This window comes from Anopheles coluzzii, chromosome 3, assembly GCF_943734685.1.
Source record: "Anopheles coluzzii chromosome 3, AcolN3, whole genome shotgun sequence".
Classification (NCBI taxonomy): domain Eukaryota; kingdom Metazoa; phylum Arthropoda; class Insecta; order Diptera; family Culicidae; genus Anopheles; species Anopheles coluzzii.
In genome coordinates this window covers 78631265-78654340 of record NC_064671.1, presented here as the reverse complement: position 1 = coordinate 78654340, position 23076 = coordinate 78631265, and the positions used below count along the sequence as shown (strand labels likewise).

The following is a 23076-nucleotide window of genomic DNA, read 5'->3' as shown; positions in this document are numbered from 1 at the left end:
ATTTTTCAATTATCTTTTTTAATATTTTTAGCAACATTAAATTTAAAAGAAATAGGCAAAAATCTGGTAAAGTTTATCCACCCTTTTAAGTGGTAAAAAGAAAGGCGGTGTTACCATTCTACATTTAAACAATTTGGTATATCTCGTGAAAGAGCTTATGTTTTCCTTTTGGTTAAAAACAAGTTACTCAGAAAGGACGACATTAATCAGGATCAAACAAATAAAAAATCAACGCTGCATAAGTACTAAAGGATTTTAATTTTAAAACAGCATTTTGGTTTCAAAATTTAGCATTTTGGTACCAGGTAACTGAAAACGTTTTGCTTCATTCAATATAAAACACCATCAAAGTTGTTATTAACGTACAATGCATTTCACACGTTTCATAAAATTATTAGCACCATCTGTTGGTGGGTAATTCAAACAACTTTCAAATGCTCGCTAACGCCCTCTGTTGCTCAGAAACGCTATCCAGATGGATCAAATTCAAAGGAATTGCTTGAATTATAATCTGACGGGAAACTTTTCTTTACCCTTTATTTCCGTGAGCATCGAAAACGGTTGTTGGTAGTTTTTGTTTCTTTTGTATAATTTATTCTGAATAAAAAAATTAAAAATTTCCTGAATGATATTATGTGATTACAAATGACCATCATATTTAGCTTTAATATGTTTGCTTTACATTTAAAAATCAAACAAAATTCCCACCATTGACTCAAATTCAGGCGATAGAGAAAGAGAGAGAGAGATAGATATAGAGAGAGGGCAAACGAGAGCAACCGGTCAAAAGAGAGCACGAAAACAAAGCGAATACTCTCTCTCTCTCCTCCACCCCCTCCTATCTAACGACAAACGATATACAGGGTTCGTCGATGACAGATTAGATTTGTTAACAAATATATGTTTTGTGGTAAATATTAGTTCAGTTCACTTCTCTTTTAAGCAATTGACCTTCATGTAACTTTTATTTAAATATAATTTTAAATAATATTTAGTGTCTCATAGGAGTTGTTTCATCGTCATCATACCCGACCAACCCTGCAAACCCAAATGTGTGTGCCTGGGGATGCCGGTTGCCGACCCGCCGCTGCTGCTGCTGCTGCTGCTGCAAACACCACGCACACTTTCATCTTGTCAGCCGACCGAGACAGATCTAGCCAGCGCAAAGTTCGTTACGTTTTGTTTTCGCGCCCTGCAGCAACACGCGGTCGTATTGTTTTTTCGGCCGATAGAAAAGCCGACGCATTGCCAAGGGTGTGTGTGTGTGTGTGGGAGTGAATTTTGTGCGATGTAGCGCATTGCGTTATCAGTGATTGTTCTCGCGACTGTCTGTGCCGTTCTACGAGCTCCAAGGATTGCTTGGATATTGGCAGTGTGCGTGTATCCTTGTGCACGAGTGTTATTCACGTTAGAAAGGGCTCCCCAGCGACCCCCTGTCCCATCGCACGACTTGGTTGGATTAAAACGGAACAGAAAAAGTGCGGTAAGTGATTTCACACTGTACAGCTAGTGGCGTAGAATGGGGAAAAAGGAGAATTTTCTAATGTTTTCTCCTGCAAGGAGAGTTTAAAGGACCAGTGCGCCACAAACAATGAAAAAAATCGCCAGCAATTGTGTCGGCCCAGCGCTGGGTGGGACGCGGTCGGCAAACACGCGGAAGTCGGAGCGTTTGAGGCAGGCCCACAGGTTTGAAGCGAAAAAATTGAGGTTAATCAGGTGGGTGGATATATCGACACGGGATCGTGTGGACGGAGTTTGCTTCCACCACCACCACCACCACCACCCATCCCACGGGATCCATTTGACTCAACACACACGCACTATCTCTCTCTCGCTCTCGTCCCCTTTTCATTTCGTCTCCCTTTTACGCCTACTCGCCCTACTCTCACCCTGCGTTTCGCCCTTGGGACGCACTCACACACACACACACCGGTGGGTTTTTTTTCGGCACCGCTTTTATCGACTGCAGCCTCCTCGTCCTCTCACCCATCGCGTCAACGGTGACAAATGTTCGGTGGGTGATATTACCTCCTTTTCCCCGTTTGTCCTCTCCTTCTACTTGCTCTACGCTCACTCGCTCTCACTCTCTCTTCTTGCTCGACCGGGTCGGTGTCGTCGTCGTCGTCCACCTGCCGTCGGTTTCCTTTTGGGTGTGTGTTGCTGCAACGGCAGCGGTGCGGAGCATTTTCGGTGTGTCTCCTTTTTTTTTTTGCTTGCTTCGTTAATTTCCTTTCCGAAGGGTTTCTACCCTGACCCTCCCGCGGCTATTTCCACCCAGCATTGTTCACCCCCTCCCTTTTGGGTGAGGGTGGGAAAGGAGCGAGTGCCAGCGGCACAGAGGAAGATGAGTTTGCTCCCGTTTTTGTTCCTTTTTCTTTTTGCTTCCTATTCTACCTCATTCTCTCTCTCTCTGTCTCTCTCACACAGGTTCCCTTAGTTGAATTCTATAGCATTCCCCCTTTGTAAGTTTTCGGTGTTGGGCCGTAGGCTGGGCTTTAGGTTCGCCTCCTCCGATTGTCAAAAAGGATGTGTGCTGCTAGGAGACCCACACTACGCGGCTCCGTGTGCCCGCGTGCCCTTGTATGCGTGTTTGAGTCCCTTTTTTCCATCAAGATTCCTTCACATCACCCATTTTGTGCTTTATGTGTGTGTTTGTGTGTTTTTTTTTTCGCTCAACATCCATCCAACAGTGGGTTTTTGAGGAGGTTGAAAGGCGAGTGTGTTTTCGGGAGATTTTTCCTGGCGGTGTGGGATCGGCTTGCTAGGATGGTTTCGTTGTCGCCGATGGCTGTGAGATGAGGTTATGTGGGCTTTGGGTATGGTGGGCTGGTGGATGGAGGCAATGGCATCGGTGTTCGGCCCACTGCATGTGAAGGAGGATGGTTAAATGCAGAGAAATTAGAAAAAAATAGTTTTTTTCATCTAAAATCTGATCACAAAATTCAATATTTTGTGAAACTCATAACAATAATTTCGTATATATTTTCATAAATTTTTAACCTGTTTTTTGTATCGTATGAAAACTCCTTAAAGTCTGTAAACAACTAAATGACCAAGAAACTAGCTAAATTTTGAACATTCTCGCCTAAAAATCTATCAGAAGTTTAAATTGGATACAGATCTGAGCATTTTGGAAACATTATGTATGACTCATTTACGGATTGAAAGACCAACACATTTTATTATTATTATTATTATTATTATTGCTATTAAGATGAAATTAAGACTCGAAAACAATGTCAAACGTTGGATTTAAAAGCTTTAGACTATACTAAGTTTTACTTCTTTCAATTTCATACACTGTTCTTCCTTTTTTGATTGTTCACTCGCCATGCAAAACCTCCCTTACTGAAACTAAAATGCTGCTCCAGTCGAAATTGATCGAGGGGCGGGCGGAGGGTGTTTGGTCTGAATAAACGATGTAGACGAGCAACAAAAAAAAAAAAGAAATCCCCCCAAGGAGCGTCGCCTCGTTTTCGAAGGAATAAACGATCAACAGCACACATGCCGCAAAGAGGAGGCCGCAGACCACCATCACCACCAACAACAGCAACAACAACAGCAGCAACAAAAGGCCCTCTTTCGATGATGATGATGATGATGATCGCCTGAAACCACCCCTTTTTCGGGTGGCTTCGATGTCGGGGCGAGCGTGTGTACCGTGCATGCGTTTACACACACACACACACACCGTTCGTGCTCTTGCGCGCGAGCATATGTGTGTTTGTGTGTATGTGTCGCTCTTGTTGGGTTGCTATGGTTATGCCGCGCAGCCGGCAGGTGAGATGTGTGTATTTTAAAACAGCACACCACCCACCCGGCGGTTTTGGGGTTAAACCTGTTTGCTCCCTCCCCCCCCCCCCCCACCAGCTGTGCTTCCGAAAATTCCCGGCCGGATCACAAACAAAAAACAAAAACGCTTCTCAGACACACCACCACGTACGGGTAGGGGTTCGTTTCATCCTGATCATCATCCCCGCCCCCCATCATCATCATCATCATCGTCATCTTCGGCACGACTTCCTGCCGCGGGTTCGAGCTAACCCCCCTTTAGCCGCTGCTCAGTTGTTTATGGGGTGGAATGGTTCCCAGCGGATGCGATGGGCGCCCGCGCGCTATAAAAAGGCGCCAAATTCATCAAGGTTTTTGGTGCCGAATTGTTAGGTCCCACCGGTGGAACGTTGTCCTTCGACTGCCAATAAGGTTTCCTTTTTTCTCTTCTTCTGATGTTATATACTCCGTTCAAATTAGTGTTCAAACGGTTGGAACTGAAATTGAAATTGCACATCAAACGTCAGCCGGTCCTATACTTATATTCCCAACTAATCCCTTATTTTTACGATGTACACCAGTCGCTCCCCCCGGATACCTTCCGGAAAGGCGAGTTTTATGACCAATTTTCTGACTTCTCCGAAAAAAAAAAGATCCTAATGCTACACTCGTAAACACATTTCGCGATTCTCTTTACCCTGTTGCTCTTGGCTCGGTGCGTTCGATCGGTTTTCGATCAGAATTCGCTTTATGTGTGTGTCTGTGTGTATGTGGGGGGGAGGTTGGGTGAATTCCCATCATTATATGGGGTACGAGCGCACCAGCACCCTAAGGCGGAGTCATCACGAAAAGATCCTCCCAACCCTCCAAATGTTGATCGTCGATCGCGAATGTGAAATGACGGTGGGAAGAGGAAACTACATATCCAGGTAGAGAGCAAGCTTCGTTAAAGATCGTTAGATTTGGAGCTGCCTGCTTTGTGGAAGATGGTACATAAACGACCATCCGGTTCGAAGGACCAAAACTAAGCAAACGATTGATTGTGACTGGAGCCTTTTGTTGTGAAGTATGATAGCTTAGCTTACTCTTATTACAAAGTAAATATGGAAAGCAACTTTCGGAACTCGATGACTCCCTGTTCTCCGTGTTGAATTGTTGAATCTTAACAGAATTAGGTCTGTGTTCATTTAATACATCATCTCCTGTGTGGCTTAACAGCTGAAGTCGATTAAGGTCCACCTCAGCCTATAATGGGCTTGGTTATCTGTGACTAATCGGTTTCTCAATCGCTGGATCCCAACAAGCCGGACGAATATGTTTGAAGGCCTTTCAGCCGGTCTATCTTTGTGTGAAATATGACCTATATATTTAAATTAGTTGCGCAGGTGTTGAAGTATACCCTTGCGGTGGAATACCCTAAATGTGATTGAATGGCATATTAAACACAACACAAATCAGGATATCTTCCAAAAACGCACACTATCCTATCCTTTCAACAGGCTCATCACTCTGATCCCCCAAGCTATTCCATTGAAAGATCCAATAAATAAACCAACGATGCGCACAACCCAAACTCTTCTGTACGATCATATCCTCCCTGTGTAACTTCAAACCCACCCTAGATCGGCAACGGAATTGTAGGGGGAAAAACACGCTCGGCAACAAAGAGAAGACCGGATGCCACCAACACACCACCCAACCCAAACCAACCTTCGCTCAGGTCCTGTTGTCGTGGTGCGGGCCATCCTCAAGATGGCAAACAACGCACACACACCCGCCTGACAACGATCCCAAGAACCTTGAGCCTCTCTGGGGTGGTGAAATTTTCTGTTCGCTTTACCCTCTTTCTCGTTTAAGTGTGTGTGTGTGTGGTTGTCTGTGTCTTGTTGGGTGCACTTATGGGCTATCCTGCCACCAACACCCTACGGTTCATTAGCTCTCAACACCCGCCCTACGGGACCAACGCAACGTGCGGGTTTACTGCTTGGGACCTCCGGGCCCATCCCTCAGATCTGTGTAGGCAGCTGCGCCTCGGCAAGGAATAAGAAAAGGGTCTCTCTACCTTCGTAGAAGCAGCCTAGAAGAAGTTACTGATAACAGTCCCACCAGCACCGGTGTGTCCTTTCGGTGGACACCACCTCCAACAAAGTCATCCAGCCCGATGTTTGTTACTCCCCTCGTCAAAGTTCAGAGTTTTTCCAACTCCCACCTCTAACAGCGACTCTCGATGGGCATACGCCTGTCCGCTTGCCCTCGATCGCTTGATCCTTGATCGTGAGGGTGCGTCTCCTGCATCCACACAAGCCACCACAAGACCGCTCCCCTCCTTGGGCCATCTTGTGGGAGGGAAAAAAGGTGCCGTAGCCGAAGACGCCAAGAGGAAGACACAAAACCGTTTGCGTGCAGCCCACACCTTCCCTTCCCCCTCCACTCCACCGATGTGCCACAGGGTCTTTTTTGTCTCGTCAGCTCCTACATGCCCCGGTGGTGTGACGCATTGGGTTGGGTTGGCGCAGGTTTTTCGAAATAATGATCGTAAAACTGTCGACCTCCTCTCCCTCCATCCCAGCCGTTCTCCTTCTTCCTCTTCTGCTTCTTCTCAGTTGATCCCATCCCAACCCACCGTTTGTGTGCCTGTAGTGTTGTATGTGTGCCGCACCACCACCACCGCCACCTACCACCCATCGAAGACCCTTTTCAGGTTCTTATTTTTTTCTGTATCGTCCCTTTTTTTCGCCTCACGCGCTTTCGCCGTCCCCCGTGAAACCGTATTTCCTGCTGCTGCCGCCGCACTGCATCCTGCCGAGCTGCAGCTCTCTCCTCCTGCTGACTTTCCAACCCACTTGTCCCGTGGTTTGCTGCTGCTGCCATTGGGCATATGGATGCCTTCTGTTCTGTTTTTCGGCCCACCACACACACACACACACACATTACCACCCTCTTCTGTTGCTGCGGTTCGCTGGGCTCAAAAATCCACCCCTCGACGGGGTGGCAGCAAGCGGGTGGATAATGGAGGACAAAGAAAACTCAAAAGAAACGGTGCAAGAAACACTGACACACACACACATACACGCGTGCACAGACAGGCAGAGGCAGCCTTTCGAGCACGGGAAAAAGGGGCCGCTCGCGCGCCCCCTCTGAGCTGGGATGGAATTTTTATCTCGCTTTCCCTTTTGTTCCGATCCTTCGCACCGGAGGTTTGTGTGCGCGCGCACGAGTGCGCACCCGCGTTACAGCGGTGATCGTTGGTGCTCCGACGGTTCGAAGGAACGATCGTGTATAGCAAGTGTCCCTGTGTGTCTGTGCGTGAGTGTGTTGGTGTGTTCACATCCTGGGCCCCTTGGGTACGGGCCGTTTTTGCCTGCCATTTCAGGGCCATTTAACCGCGCGAGATCCAACTTCCAGCCCCCTTTTTTTCGTGGTGGCAGCGGCGGCGTCGGTTTATTGTGCGCCGTTTTCCGTTGAAAAGAAAAAGGGGTGGTTATACGGGAGGAGGGGGGGGGGTTTGGGTGGAGAAAACGAGGGTTGGAGAGGTGGGACGTTGCAACCTCTGTCGAAACATAATACGGTTTCCGAGAAAATGGAGTTTATTCTAGTTCGCTCCCGCGAAGACGCGTTTGCCATTTTATTTCCTCCCCCTCTCAACCCCCTTTGCCTCGCCCGGGTCAGTAAGTTTGTCAGCCCCATCAAATTACGTTTCTTCATTTTGTGTGAAGAAAATTCGATCGCATCCTTCGCGAGGATGTCCGTTTTCGGGAACGATTTACTTACAGCAAGCGACCCAAATTCACATCCCACAACTGCTTCAAAACTGCGACCATACCCGCAACGGAAGCGAACCTACTCTCCCTCTTGCGTATCCTTGTGCAATGCGATTCCGTGCCGCGATGCGTTCCTGTACACACAGCCGAACCAACCGGCCTTAAGGCATTCCTTCAGACACGCACACACACACATACAGACGCAGAAGTCCTTTTTGTTGCACGGATTTCACAGGCTATAAATAAATCTCGCTTCCTTTTTCGGCTTTCTTTTCCATGCGTCTGTTGTGTTCCGTTTGCGGGCCCGGGTTTCAATTATCCTTCTGGAACGAATTGCACCGAATGGAGAACGTATGTGTGTGTGTGTGTTGGTTAAAAGTTTAACCAAATCCACCCGGGAATGTCATCGATATTTCAAGGATGTGTGTTTTGAGATGTGTAGCACACGTGTGTTGTTTGTTTCGTCCTGCGGGAAATAGCTGTGGAAAACTAGGTACAGCGTTGAACTGCTTTTGAGATGGAAGACAAGATGAAATGTTTCCCCCAAAAATAAAATATTTAAAAAATATATTAATTTATATATGAACGAATTTAACCAATACACTCCAATATATAAAATAGTTAGGATATATGCGAGTTTTAATTAAATTTTAGTCTTTAGACTTTAAATCGATTTTGAAATTCATGCAGGAAATAGAAATAATTTACACATTAGGATTTTAAAAATTTGGCGGTGAGAAAATTTATTATTTAAGTCAAATCGGTACAATTAGCTTCACGAGTAGCCAAATTGGGAAAACTGTATATCTCTGAAACAAAAACTTATTGCGTGTAGATCCGCATAAATGGAATATCGTAGGTTTAATTCAAAGCACTTTCAATGTATAAATATGCTTTAACTTGGCTTTAATAATCAATACAGGGTTTTCCAAGTCAGTTTTGAAATTAAAGGATGTTATTCATCGCTCGCAAAACGTTAATTCACATTTATCTAAAATTTCAATTCCATCAAAATAATTTTTAATTCCATCAGCATGATTTTCAACACTACCCAAGCTGGTTAGAGTTTGACAGTTCTTTGTTATGTGTTTAAAATCATGTGTTGAAACTGTGTTGAAACTGTGTTGAAATTTCATTTTGAAGCAAATACCTCATTTGACAGCTGTTGAAAAACATGTTGGATGCGGTGAATTATTATGTGCATATTCGAAAGTGACTTGGAAAACCCTGTAATTATGTGTACATTCGAAAGTGACTTGGAATACCCCTGTAATACTGCATTCAACTCTTTGAACTACGTTCTTGAAGTGTAAATCATTTTCAATCAATTCAAGATGCTTTAGACGCTGTTAGGGGCCTTCATTCACCTGTTGACTTTAAGTTTTTATTACAGAGTTTTCCAAGTCACTTTCGAATGTAAACATTGTTATTCACCGCGTGCAAAATGATTTTCAACACGACTCAAAATGGATTGAGTTTTACAGTTCTTTGTTATGTGTTGAAACTGAACTTTCATTTTGAAGAAAATACCCCATTTGAGAGCTGTTGAAAAACATCTTGGATGGGGTGAATAACAATGTTGTATTAGAATTTCGAAGGAATTCGTCGACTTTTTTCCTTATTTGTTAATGTTGCAATAATATCATGTCCTATTTATTCTAACTCCCCCTTTCATTATTCTAATGAAGCCCTGCCATACTGCAATTTACTAGGAAAAACCTAACATTCATTAAATTGATTAGCCATTGAAATAGCCATTTCTAAAGATTGTTTGCAAATAAGCAGAGAATTAGAGGTCCACTGTTGCTGTTTTCTGCTAAGCATTATCCTTACAAGCGCATTCACTTCCTTGGAACTCCTTACAAGTCTATGGACTACATTCCAGAAAATGCCACATGCCTGGGATTGAAACACGCATCTCTTCCAAGGATTAGAATTACTTCTAGTAATTTCATTCATTCGCCTTTACACATGGGGATACCGAACCTCCATCCTTTTCAGTTGATCATCAGCTCCTGTTTACATAGCATTGAACCCCCCAAGTGATTCGTGATGTGTTCGGACAAAGCGATTTGCCACGGCACCGTGCAAAATGCTCGCAGTTGCATTGCTTCGTCGACATGTGCTGGAAACAGATTTTCTTACCCCTTCTTTTTGTTCCTCGCAATCCCCCGCCGGGCAGACTCCTCCCGAGGCCGTGAATCTTCCGAGAAGAAACCAACGACCCTTGATGGCTACCCTTGAGTCCCATCCTCCAATCCCACTGCACAGACACACCGAGTTTCATGGTACAGATAGCACCAGATGTTGGAGGTGCTAAAAACAAATACCTGAACCCGCAGCACTTCAACGCAGTCAGGTAGACACTGCTGCTTCTTCCCTTGCTAAGCCCGGTAATGAAGTTTGCAAGATGCATTTACCCACACCCAGACTTTCTCCCGGGCTCAAATTGCCAATGAAGAAGGTGGTGTGAGATGGCCAACACCATCACCACCACCCCGAGTCCGAACGCGGGGCGGAGGTCGCGCTGGGCGTTCTTGATGCGCCTGTGCTGCAAAAGGTGTTGCCTACATACACACATCCTCTCACAGCCCAACCAACACACACACACGCACACACCCATACACACACCCACATGCGTGTGTGAATGTATGAGTCGTTTTTCGGTGTAAGGTGCGGTGCGTAGGGATAATCCTGGGATGGGTGCGTTTTACCGCCACGAAGGAAGGGTGTTTGATGGACAGTGGGCTTAGCTTACAGCTAAATTGCGTCACATAAAGCAGAATGATTGTGCAAACACAGTTTTTTGGGGATACAATAATGCTTCTTCCAGCATATTTTATCCTTTTCTTTGTGTTTTAACACAAAAAACACCTTCGATACCCGCACTGTTCCTTATGTTTCCTTGCGTACCCACCCCCAAAACCATGGACAGATGTGCACTACCAAACCCCCCATCGGTTACCGTGTTCGAGATGCTCCTGGCAATGCGCTGTGCTCTCGGTGCCTTCGGTTCCAGCAGCTGCATGGTTGAAACGCACTTTCCACACAGCGACGCGAAATGTGTCAGCGTGAAAGGCGGGTTGTGCCCCTGGGTGGCATTACCGCCTTGCGAGCGGGGCCCAGAAGATGGGAGCCCGAGGGGTGGTCGAGTTCTCTCCCTACGCTCGATGCTCAACTTCCTTCCGACCGTTTGCCGCCTGCCGACACCGACGCTCTGCCACCACATGGTGTGTGTGTGTGTAGTATGCTGTTTTGGGTGGGTTTGGCGGTGGGGTTGTTTGCTATTCGCCGGTACCAATCATCATCATCATCATCATCATTGCCATCGTCGTCGCCATGGTCGTTATTGCCCATCGGACGGAGCTGTGTTTGTGTGTCTGTGTGTGTATTTAGCAGGGAGAGCACGAAACGATCTTTCCGCCCAGGGTCTGCTGTCGGAAAAGGGTTCCTTTTTTTGCCGGGTGCGTTTCGCACAAGAATTGGTATTGGTGGGAGAGTCGCTTGGATGGCGCGGCGGATGGAAAAGTGTTTATAATGGAGTTTATTTTGATTATAAATCAAAAATGTAAAATATATTTGTTTGAATAAATAACCGTTTAAAACCAACCTTTTGTCAGTTCGATGGAAGGTAATATTACTTATTTGTTTGCTCGCTGTGATGGCGTAACGACCAACATCAAATGTATGAGGTTTCCGACAGTGTTAATGCTCCCTTTCACATTACATACATCTTTCCATCTGGTAGATTAAACTCTAGCCAATAAATAAAAAATGTAAAAAAAACAAATATTGGAAAAAGTACGAATAAAAACAAAAGATATACTTTGTGAGTACAGATCCTTGTGGCTTGTTTTCAGAATTTCCTATTGTTTTCAGAATTTCTGTCGTTTAACGTCCTTTTTACGATTCTGAACCATTCGGTATCGGAATATTAAGCAACTTGAAACACCACCTTAAAAAGCTAGTTTTGCTTTGATTGCTGCATACTTTCAGGCGATTTTGTTACTTTGATTTAATACCTTCAATATTATTTCAATTTTTCCATTATTTTTAAATACACGCAATTCGTCTCATTTGGGAACAGTATAGGGAACTTCTCTAGCATACAACAGACTTAAATCCAGTTAAATTACACCGTCACTTAACACCAGAATGTCCGTATCAGTCTGTTTTGGGTGGATAGAGCAAACAGCGAATGTTGGCATTCTTCATACATCGAGCTTTTTTACAAACAATTTAGAAGTCGATGCATCGGCAATGGTATTGTGTGGATTTAAGCGTGTAGTACATCCCTATTCTATACGTAATTTCCAGTAGAATTCAAGACCAATATTTTTGAAGAATCCCGTCAATGAAGCACTGAGGTACTAATTGTGTTTCTAGTGTTCAAAGCTGCAACAAAACCAAATTCAGTATTATCAAGATGACCAAATGTTTAACAAAATTGAACAGACGATGTGTTTGAGATCTGTAAGGCTACAGTAGGCAGCAGCACTTTTGTATACCTCCACCAAACTTTACGAAGACTGCACTCTAGAATTGTCCCCCAAAAATTCTTCTAAACACGTTTCAATCCGCTGCTGCAACCGGACGCAACTGCCGCTGGTGGAGCCTGCAATAAATAAAAGGGAGTGGGGGAATGACTGATCCACGCATGAACCCTCGCATCATTCCACCTGCGCCACCCTGCCAGCAACCATCGTCATCGTCGTCGCCGTCATCTTTCGCGACCATCGGGATTCTTCGCCTTCTGTAGTACCACCTTCGATGATGTTGATGACGGCGGTGGGGTGGATTGACTCTCTTGTTCTCTCTCCATCTGTCTCTCTCTCTCTATATGTATATATGCTCTGGGTGCGTGTGTAGTCTTCGGCGCCGGCGTTGCCTGACGACATCGTCGTCATCATCATCGTCATCAGCAACCGCCATCGTCGTCGGCCACGCTCTGCTCGGGCGCGCGCTCTGCTGCTGCTGGTGGGTTCCGACGGTTTGCGTTCTTCGGTTGGCTCACACTATTGTTCCATCGGTTCGGGGGTGCGAATGGAGAAGTACGTACCTTTTGTCGGTCGCTCCTGGACAGTCACTCTGTGCCCGGGGTGGTGGTTTTTTTTTTTTTTGGTTTGCTCTGTGAATATTCGCTTTCCATTTTACTTCTTTCCGTTTTGTTTCCCATCGCGTGTGTCTGTGTGTGTCGCTGTATTTTTTCGGGGTGGGGGGTGCTCATTTCCGGTTTCGGCACGGTTTTTTGGGGTGGACAAGTTCGTTCTCTTTTCTTTTTTCGTTGAGGGGGAGAAAAAGGACTTCTTCCTGCTGCGGTGCTGTGAATGTGTGTCTGTGTGTGCCACTTGGGTGGACTTGTGTGGTTGACCAATTGGCTGGTAGGCGGCAGCACGAGCTTCTGTGTGATGAAGAAGTTATCGAAGCCTGCTGGAAGAGAGTGAGAAGAGTTGCTTCTTGTTGGGTTTTTTTGCTGTTGCCTGACTCCTTGGTGCAGGGAAGAAATGTGCAGTGAATGATAGAATCGTGACAAGGATGTATTAACAGCTGCAACGTGTGAGGTAGCATACTGATGCGTTTGAAACCTGTATAAAGCCTTAAAGGCAGGCTCTGAAGCTCTCTGAAGTTGTGTATTGCACCATGAAACATGTTCTTGTGAGGCGGAGATGCCTTTATTAAAAGTGTCCATAAATATCACCCAAAGCTTATTCATTAATTCTACTTCAATTATCTAAAAGAAGCCTAAAAACTAGTCTTTATAAATCTCCAGTACTGCTCCCGGCAAACGACTTAACCAAGTTGGCGAAACATCAAAGCCAGACGGCGTGCTCCGCGCGTCGTTATCGATTTTCTTTGTTGTTTTCTCAGACTGCTGCGGTGCAAATTGCCCATCAGCTCAATCAAGTGCAGTCGGTTTCCGGTCGGTCTACCCCTTGCAATCCCCCCCCCCCCACCTCCTCCTCCCGCTCACCACATACTGCAGCGTGGAACAAAGTGCCAATGAGAAGGAATGTGTGCCTGGGACTGCCGGGACAAACCATATTGTGGACAGAAGTGCCGAAGGGAAGAGCCGTGGATGGGAAAAGAGATTGGGAAAAATGTATCGAAACTGCCACCCACTAGGAGAGTGACGCGAGCCCACCTACCAGTGCTGCCACCCACTAGATTGCATTGCCCCAACTCCGTTTGAAAGGAAGAAGCCGCGCCACAAGGGCGCGCAAAGCAAATTCGTGTATGTGTGCGTGTGTGTGGGAGCTAAGGAGAGTGCAAATGAGAGAGAGAGAGATAGAGAGAGAGAGAGAAAGAGAGATGAAACGAAAAGGGAGAATTAATCGAATGGCATTTCCATTACTCCTACGCAGCCCTTTCGTTGGGTGGGGAGATGCGCGATTCCTTTCATCTCCCACCCCTTTCAAGTCCCTTCCCTCTATGCCCTGCTTCTCTCTCTCTCTCACTCTCACTGTTTTTGTAGATGTGGGTGGTATTGGAGACGGTGCTGACTTCAGGGCCAATATGCAGCCTTACAGCGAGCGTACGAAAGAGAAGATGTTGTTTTTCCACTTCGAACGTGGCCTACGCACACTGTTGTGGGGTTGGTGTGTGCCCTCGGCACGATGCAGTGGGCGTCGCAATTAGTCGTCCGGGTGCTCTGGGTGGCAGTTGGTTAATCATACGGCAGTTTTTTTTGTTTTGTTTCGATATGACAAGATAACATAGCAGAAGTAGCCAACAACAACAAAAAAGTCAATCCACCACCCACCGAGATAGCCGGTGCCCCCCAAAGGGGGTTGCCCGGTTATGTTTTCGTGGGCCCAGATCTCTGGTCCTTGCACAGTTGCACGTGCAGAATATGGTTGCTGTTGATGGCGCGCGTTTATTGCTGAAACCCTGCTGCTACTTCTTGGTGTTGGTGCAAACTTTGAGGTGGTGGTGTGTGTGTGTGTGTGTACGCGCGCGCGCACTCCCAACCATTTCCCAACAGCACTCCACCCGCTACTATTGTGGGCGAAAGTTGTCCGGCGGAGACTGCTGGAGAGCACTATTCAGGTAGTCCGGAAAGGATATTACAATATATTCCGAAAAGTAAGGCATCAATAAATATCTTATTCCCACATCAACCAAACAGGAATTGGGGATTCGGACGAACTGCTGTTCAAGAGGACCCAGAATTTAATCGGACACATGTGCATGAGTCATTGGAGAACGTCTAATTGTCTAACAGTCGTGTCGGTTCTTATATTAGGCACGCAGATCGACGACCCAGTTCTTTTGATCTTTATCTTCATCTGCAACAAAAGCAGAATTCAAAGATATAGAAGAATTCAGGATGTTTTGAACATTGGTTTTGGTGGACCAAGCAATATGTGTTCGGATATTCAACTTGGGATCACCCAAATGAAAAACAACTTTGTAAAACAACAACCCAAAAATCCAAAAATTGTTGAAGTTGTTTAACAAAAATCAGAAATATTCATCCCAAGCTTTTCCAACCGTCTTCTTAACGTACGCTCAGCCGCTGTGCAAATACTGCTGCAGAGTTCATTGAGCAGTTTAAAGAGGCACAGACTGTTTACGCCCAAAGACTAGCCACTGAACCGGTTGAACTTGAATCTTCACCACTTACCATGTTTACACACAGCTCGGGGAGCGGGTGGAGTCAACGTACTCGCATGTGACCCGCAATATCTTATTATTTTATATATTTTTAATGCGAATACATTCAAGGCCTTAACGGAAACAACTGCAACTAAGAAGCTTAAAAAATCAGTAGCATTTTGGATATCCCATTCATGCTTGGAATAGTTTTGGAACGGTCAAAAATCCTTGAAGAAATTTGTACAAACACGTCTCTCCTCCCGGGATGTTTCATTTATCGCGCCCACCACTTGGAGGGGGATCTTTCGAGTTCCGAAAAAGTTATGAATGAAACGACGTGTACCCTACCTCCGCTCGGGCCACACACACACACATATACACACAAACGCTGCTTCCTCTCTCCGTTGGCTTCTCGGGCCTTTCCGCCAGCGAAATTCTTCCTCACTTTGGTGTTTTTGTGTTTTGTGCTCGCGCTGGAATTCGGGTTTTTGGCTGTAGCGTTCGAATCAACGTGGGTGGCAACGATGAATAAGATCAGGAAGGGAGTGTGGGAAGAGGGGGGATTTATGCTGAAAACCGCCCAGAATACCGGCCGGGGAAGGATGGAGTGTGGCTGTTAGGGATGATGCTGTTTCCGAGAACGTGCAAGCGAGAACGCTCTCTGCCCCATAGCCACCCACTTTTCAACGGGCGGCGGCCCACACCACGTGGTTGATGTTTGCACCTTTCACACAGCACCATCCCGTTTCCCGTTTCCGCTTCTTGCGTTGCTAAAATGTTGCCATACTGTGATGTGCTGATTGACATTGAAATAATACCAGCTTGCCGCGCGGATGGGTGATGATGATGGGAGTGCTTTAAAGCGCCGAGCCGGGGCGCATCATTTTGGCGCAATTCTGGCGCCATTTTTGAGTTGTTTTTATATTTTCCCTTTGTCCGGTGTAACTTATAAAACTAACCGTTAGCCGTTTGCTCTCCATTTCCACTTCCAGCGTGTCTTCGGTGGGCTGTTCCAGTCCGCGATGACCACCCTCCTGCCGACGTCTCAATCGACCGGGGTTGAGACGTACGAGGACATGTTTAAGGAGATTACCCGGAAGCTGTACGGCGACGAGTCGGCCCACGGGCTCTACCCGCACAACACGCAGGTGGCCCAGCTGGCACCGGGCGCTCCGAGCGCGCCACCGGACGGCGGTGAGCGCTCCTTCACCACACTAACGCAAATCGGCTACGAAACGACCACGACGAATCAACCCTCCGCATCGTCATCCGCTGCCTCCCAACAGCAGCAGCAGCAGCAGCAGCAGCAGCAACAGCAGCAACAAGAACATTTAACGACTGCATTCGGACTGGCCGCGCTGATGCAGAATGGCTTTCCGCCGCCCGGCACGATGCTGAATCCGGTTAACTTTCCCGGCGCGAGCAAAACGCCCACAAGTGAGTTCCTGCTAGGTACACGGTCGCTAGATCGCAGTGTCGAACATAGTTGTGAGAGAGGGACAAAGTGTCTCTTTAGTAGAAAAAGAACCATTTTTCCTAATTCAATGATGTCTCTTCCCTCAGATATTTCGATCCCCTCAACGGACGATCGCTGGCAGTCGCACCAGCCCGGCGACGACCATCCCTGGAACGGTGGGAAACACTCCTCCCCTTCTGGCTACGGGGGCAGCAAAGCGTACAAGAAGCCCAAAACGGAACCGCACGATGCGACCGGCGCCTCGCCGACCGGCCTCAACATTCCCAGCACGGTCGATCGGACGGCCGGCAAGGGTGCGGGCTACGCGGCGGCGGCGGCTGCCACCTCGCCCACCGGCGTGATCAAACGGTACAGCTGCACCAGCTGCCCGTACACCACCGACCGGCGGGATCTGTTCACGCGCCACGAGAACATCCACAAGGACGAGAAACCGTTCCAGTGCTACGCCTGCCTGAAGCCGTTCAACCGGGCCGACCACGTGAAGAAACACTTCCTGCGGATGCACCGCGAGCTCGAGTACGATATTGCGAAAACACGCCGCCACCCGCCCGGCGGTGGTTCGGGAGGGGGGAAGGGCGGCACGTATTACGCGGCCAGCAGCCAAACCGGTGGGGCACCGACGGCCACGAGTAGCAGCAGTAGCAGTAGCAGCAGCAGTAGTGGCGGCGGTGGCGTTGGCAATGCAACGACCGCAATGACACTCGCCCAGATGCAGCTGAACATCCCGTCCGGAAGCTTCAGCAATGCACCGTCGCTGGTCGTACCTTCGCATACGCTCGACAGTGGCAGTGCGCATCTGAACGGCAGTCACCAGGCCCAGCTGCTGCAACTTCACAGTCATCATCAGCAGCAACAGTTGCAGCAGCAGCAGCAGCAACACCACCACCAACAGACCCATGCCAACCTGCACCCAGCCCAGCTGGCGATCAAGCAGGAAAAGGGGTCGTCGGGCAGCCTGAACACTTCCGCCAACTCGGCCGGTGGTTCGCCGGACGACAAGTACGCGAAGAAAATCAAGGGCGAGAAGAAGTTTGCCTGCACGTACTGTCCTTGGGCAGGTAAGAGAGTTTGGGAAGTGGATTACTAAACCGCCAGAGGACCTCATTTTACTAATTGCAATTGTCGTCCTCCTACAGGTGCGGACAACTGGGGACTAAAACGGCATCTCAACACACACACCAAACCGTACGTGTGTCTGCTGTGCGACTACAAGGCCGCCCGCTCGGAACGGTTGGCAACGCACGTGCTAAAGGTGCACAACAAGAAGGCCTGCAGCAAGTGTAACTTCTTCGCCGAGGATCAGGCCCAGCTGGAGGCCCATCTGCAGGAAGCACAGTAAGTATCCGAAGCAAGACTTTAATTCCCCATGATGCTGCATTTTTCACCCTGCCCCCCCCACCGGCACAACACAATGTGGCGAATGTTGAAATGATCGGTACACCCTTTTTCCTGTCAAACCACGCTCAAAAGTTCGCACGATCCATCGAAAGCTGGCAAGGCGGGCAGCGGCGGTTCGGCCGGCAGCGGTGCGGGACCGACCGGTGCCCATTGTGGCACCGCATCATCCACCACCTCCACCTCCGCCGTGCATCAGCCGGCATCGGGCGGCGGCGACACGAACGGCAACGTCGTCCTGCGCAATTTGGGTAATGCATTTACGTCGAACAATTTGCCCACCAACATTCCGACCAGTGGGAATGGCTTTGGGTGAGAGACTAAACACCAACCACTGTTTTCTGTTCCGTTGTTTTCTCCGGAACCGGTTCATTCGGTTTTTTTTTTTTTCATTTGTTTGCGTGCCTAACGGTGACCATTAACTCCTTTCTCGTTATTTTGTTTTAAAACAATTGGTACACTCTCTGTTCTATCCTTTTTTGGTTTGCAGTGCTGCAAAATGTCATGAGCATCACGAGATGTTAATCAACGAAAGCAATGATATCCGTGGTAGCTTGATGCTCATTGCTGATACTCATTGAAAGTGGGCCAACGCGTGGTCGAACGCGACATGCGAATGCTTGATTCCAACGCGATACTCTGACTGACAGGCTGAGCTTACTGCTGTCACAAGCATAATCATGATCAGGGGTGAGACTCAAAAAGTTGGTGGATCAATCACATGCTTGCTGACCTTTTTATTTTGACACCCAACTCATGGTCAATCACTTGGCCACGACATTTTCTGTCACCGATAATCACGACATTCTTGGAATATACTTGGCGTGTGGTCCCAAGCAACAAAATGAGCATGTTTTCTCGCTCTCTCTTTCTCTCTCTCTCTCTCTGCTTTGATTGTCTGTTGGGTCAAACAGAGCGAGAAAACATGCTCATTTTTTTTTCTTGGAACCACTCGCAAGCATCGCATAGCTCCCATGACTATCATGATGATCACTGACCGAAAATGTCGCGACCAAGTGACTGACCAACAGTTGGTTATACACAATGTCACCAAGCATGTGATAGTCGCTACAACTGTTTGAGTCTCACCTCTGATCATCACAATATAGCTCGTGACGCTGACATGATTTTGTTTCAGCCGGCATTTGTCATGACTATGTCAGTGACATTTTGCAGAACTGATCATAGTAAAAAAAAAGTCATGACATAGTGACTGACCAAGCTATGGTTGCTAAAATTTCACTAAGAATGCATTGATCACACCAATCGTTATGAGTATCACCTCTGATTATCACAATTGAGTACGGAACGCTGACATGGATTTTCTTTCAATCAGTTTTTTATGACATTGAAAGTGACAATTTGCAGCACTGACTGGGAGATTCATTATTTTTTTGGTTTAGTCCAATGCATGTTTTTTTTGGAATACCTTCAAAACCAGTGTTAAAATTGTTTTCCAAAAAATAACTTTTCCTTTTCATTTACCCTGAAAACTGAAGCGCTCACTTGCTCACTCTGTGCGATGAGTACTATTACAAAGCAATGCCCATTTTTTAAAACGATTCCACTTTAATCTTTCTACAAATAATCGACATTGCATACACATACACACAAAAAAAAACCAGTAACGGCACATCGAATGGCCAGTATCATTCCACTAACCTCCATCACGCGGCCACCGGTAACGTACTGACAAACAGTAACGCTGCCAATCTGATCGAAACGATCAACCAGCACGTCCTGGCATCAGCGGCGGGACAAAACGGTAGTGGACAGCAACAGCAACAACAGCAACAGTGGATCGCAACGAGACCGCACCGAAAGCGTGGTCCGGACCTGCTCTATAGCTACCTAGAGGCGGACGGCAGCGACTCCGGCGACTATGCACGGTACGCGGTTGGGGTTTTGGATGCGGAGTGGTTCGGTCCATTTTTTCTATTCTTTTTCGCTTTTTGCGCTTCTGTGTTTGCTGCTGTTTTGTTTTCGTTAACCGTTTCCCCTTTTGTTTTGCTGCTTGTTGAGGCGAATCCTTTTTTTATTGTAAATTTGTTGTTTGTTTTAAATTTCTAATGACTTTTTCTTCATTTGTTTTGCCGTTCGCTATCAGTTTTTGTATTTTTCATACCACTTTCTGTTTTATAATTAATTGTTTTCTGCTCTTTCTCTCGCTTTCTTCCCAGCCTTTTACACATGCAAGCAGTCGGACGGAACAAGGCTTCAGTCACGCAGGATTTTCGTAATGCGGGAGGCGGAGACAACAATGGCGGTGATGCCGGCGACAGTAGCAGCAGCAGCAGCAGCAGCACCGGCACAAGTGCAGCGGCGTCGCCCTACGCCCTGAGCATGGCGGCGGCGGCAGCAATCGAGCGGCAGATGAAGAAAAAGCATCACGGCGCGGACGGCAAAGCGAGCGCCGCCAGCCACGACAGTGTGAACCTATCCCTAGCCTCACTCTTCGGTGGCGACCAGCTGTCCTTCCTGCAGCTGCTGGCCACGGCTGCCGTGGCACACCAGCAGCTGCAGCTTCATTCGAGCCAGCAGCAGCAGCAGCAGCAGCCCTATCTCCAACCTCATCACCACCAACAGCAGAAGAAACAGCAGCACCAGAAACCATCGAAAGCAGTGGACCACCATCACGTCGGTGCATCGAATGGTGGCCGCTACGGCAGCACGATGGTTTCGTCGCCTCCCGCTACATCAACACAGCAACAGCACCAGCAGCAGCAACCACCAAGAGCAACCAACAGCACCGGCACAGCGCCACACAGTACAAATGGCAACGGGGCAACCGTTCCCCTCATCGACCCCCAGTACCAGCAGCTGCAACCACTCGCCCTCGACATGGGCAGCATGAAGAAGCGCCGAACGGCGTCGTCGGCGTCGTCGGCGGCAGCAGCGAACAGCGCATCCTCCAGCGACAAGGAAAACTCCATCGTCCATCGGAACCGCATCAATGGCGGAAGCGCCGGAACAGGCGGGACGGCCGTTCCGCAACAACAGCAATGCAACGGGACGGCCGCGGTGGTGATCGTTCCGAACGGTTCCAGTGCCATACTAAACGGTGGCGTAACCGACAAACACAACACCCCTCACAAAAATGGCCATCATCATCATCATCATCATCATCATTACAATCCTCATCACCACAACAATAACAATAGCAGCACTAGCAATAAGAATATAAACGATATTTTTGATAAAGTGTACAAAAAACCGCAAAACTCATTGAACGCATCAAAGCAGCCGCAGCCGGCCGCCCACTCCCTGGCCGCCACGATCCTTCGGACCGCGCCGCCCTCGGCCGTGGAGGAGGACAATCGGCGGGAGGCGGATGCCGCCCGCCAGGACACGGCTCCGTCCGCCCAAGCGGAGCAATTTTCGCTCACCGAGTTCCTGAAAAGCCACACGGAAGTGTCGATCAGTACGGTCGGTGGCAAGGGCGCGGAAGACGAGAGCCCCGTAACGATCATTCCCCTTCCACTCGTTGCGGATCGGCAGCAGCTGCCGGAAATGAAAGAAACAGAAGAGCAGCAGAAAGTGCTGCTGGAAGGAGAACGGAACCCGCGCAAGCGCTACCAGCCGCGTCGTATTGGCGAGAGTGACGAGCTGCCGGACCCACCACCGTCCGACGATCCGATGGCATTCGTGGCGGTAGAAATGCTGGACACGTCGATGGAAACGGCAAGCAAAAGCCCCGAGCCCAAGGAGCAGGCGGAGGAGCAGCAGCAGCAGCAGGAAGGCAAAGCGATCGATCTGAAGGTGCAAAAGCAAGCGACAGCAGCGGAGAAGCCGCAAGCCACCGTGAGCCGGCTGGCCGACATCCGGGACAAGCACATGATCAAGCTGATCACGAACCGGCGCTGCTGCCGCATCTGCCGCACCAGCGGTCTGCTCGACCATCTGGACAATGCGCACTACCACAGCCGAATGTCGCTGTTTCTGCACACGCTCTGGCGCCACCGGCGCTCGTCGGCGGGGATGTGCGAGTGTCGCAAGTGTGGTGCTCAGTTTGCCCGCCGCTACATGCTCGTCCTGCACCAGAAGCTTACCAAGCATACGGGCATGGTCATGCAGACGGAAAGCGGGAGCAATCGCGCCCCAAAGCGCGCTACAAAACGCATCGCCATAAAGAAGAGCAGCAGCAAGCACGTGGCCGGTGCGCGCAAGCAGCGGAAGCGCAAACCGCGCAGCCGCTGCTTTACGGCGAAGCGCAAGAAGTAGATACGGTAGAGCAGCAGCACGTGGGGCAACACGTGCTCGGGGGACGATACACACGATCTCTAGTGTACAAAGAGGAAGAAAAGGGTCATCTGCCCCCTTAGATTTAGGAGAACGCCCATTGCCATCGTTTTTTTTTCTTCTCTTTTGGACTTTCCGCAACTTGAATTTGCCATGCATTTATTTTGTTGTACAAAATTTTACTTAAAAAGGGGAAGACTTTGGATTAAATGGGAAAAAGAGGTAAGGCAAAGCAGGGGAATGATTGTAATTAGGAACAAACACTTTGGAACTCGAATACTGAATACTCTTGAAAAAAACATGGAGCGTGATGATTGAATTGTAAATTTGTATTCGCAAAAAAAGAACCACGGAACGAAAGGATCGTTTTTATGTGGTGTATGTTATGTCTAAAAAGCTGAAGCAGTTTGATTACAGAAAATGGAAAGAATTGTTCAACCAAAAACCGGCAACAAACAAACCAAATGCTTAAAGATAGAAGGAGGAAAAGCGTAGAGCAGAACGCATTCTCTTCGCATCAATCTTTACTTTCGTTTGCTTTCGGTTCTGTTTTTCAACTGGTCAAATTATTGTAAAAAGAAACGGTATGCCTTCCGCTTTTGGGCGCAAAGATTAGCAGGGACTAGTATCATTTAGTGTTAAACTTACTTCTCTAATTTGTTTCCCTTTTCAGTAGAGCATTTAGTACCTCACACGCGCGGTTTGTTGAATTTCAACGTTTTCTTTGCAGCACGTTCACAGCACGGGTCATGAGATCACATCAAAAAACATTTGAAAGGGGAAATAGAGAGAGAAAAACGAATATAATCGTACCATACAAAAGTAAAGCATTTCCTT

General features: G+C 47.8%; 1 protein-coding gene across 4 annotated transcripts; it reads left to right on the top strand.

The window, feature by feature from the left end:
* Window positions 1–1082: 1082 nt before the first annotated feature.
* Window positions 1083–22854, top strand: LOC120959534 (protein charlatan). Of its 4 annotated transcripts, none has more exons than XM_049610266.1 (7): window positions 1083–1483; window positions 16121–16565; window positions 16692–17663; window positions 17742–17940; window positions 18076–18312; window positions 19626–19889; window positions 20181–22854. In XM_049610266.1, exons 2-7 carry the CDS (start codon window positions 16151–16153, stop codon window positions 22219–22221), a joined length of 4128 nt encoding a protein of 1375 aa, XP_049466223.1. In that variant the 5' UTR covers window positions 1083–1483; window positions 16121–16150; the 3' UTR covers window positions 22222–22854. The 4 variants fall into 4 exon arrangements, with proteins under 4 accessions (XP_049466223.1, XP_040238930.2, XP_049466225.1 ...); XM_040382996.2 differs by lacking the exon at window positions 1083–1483 and adding an exon at window positions 12377–12583; XM_049610267.1 differs by lacking the exon at window positions 1083–1483 and adding an exon at window positions 12658–13093.
* Window positions 22855–23076: the final 222 nt, after the last annotated feature.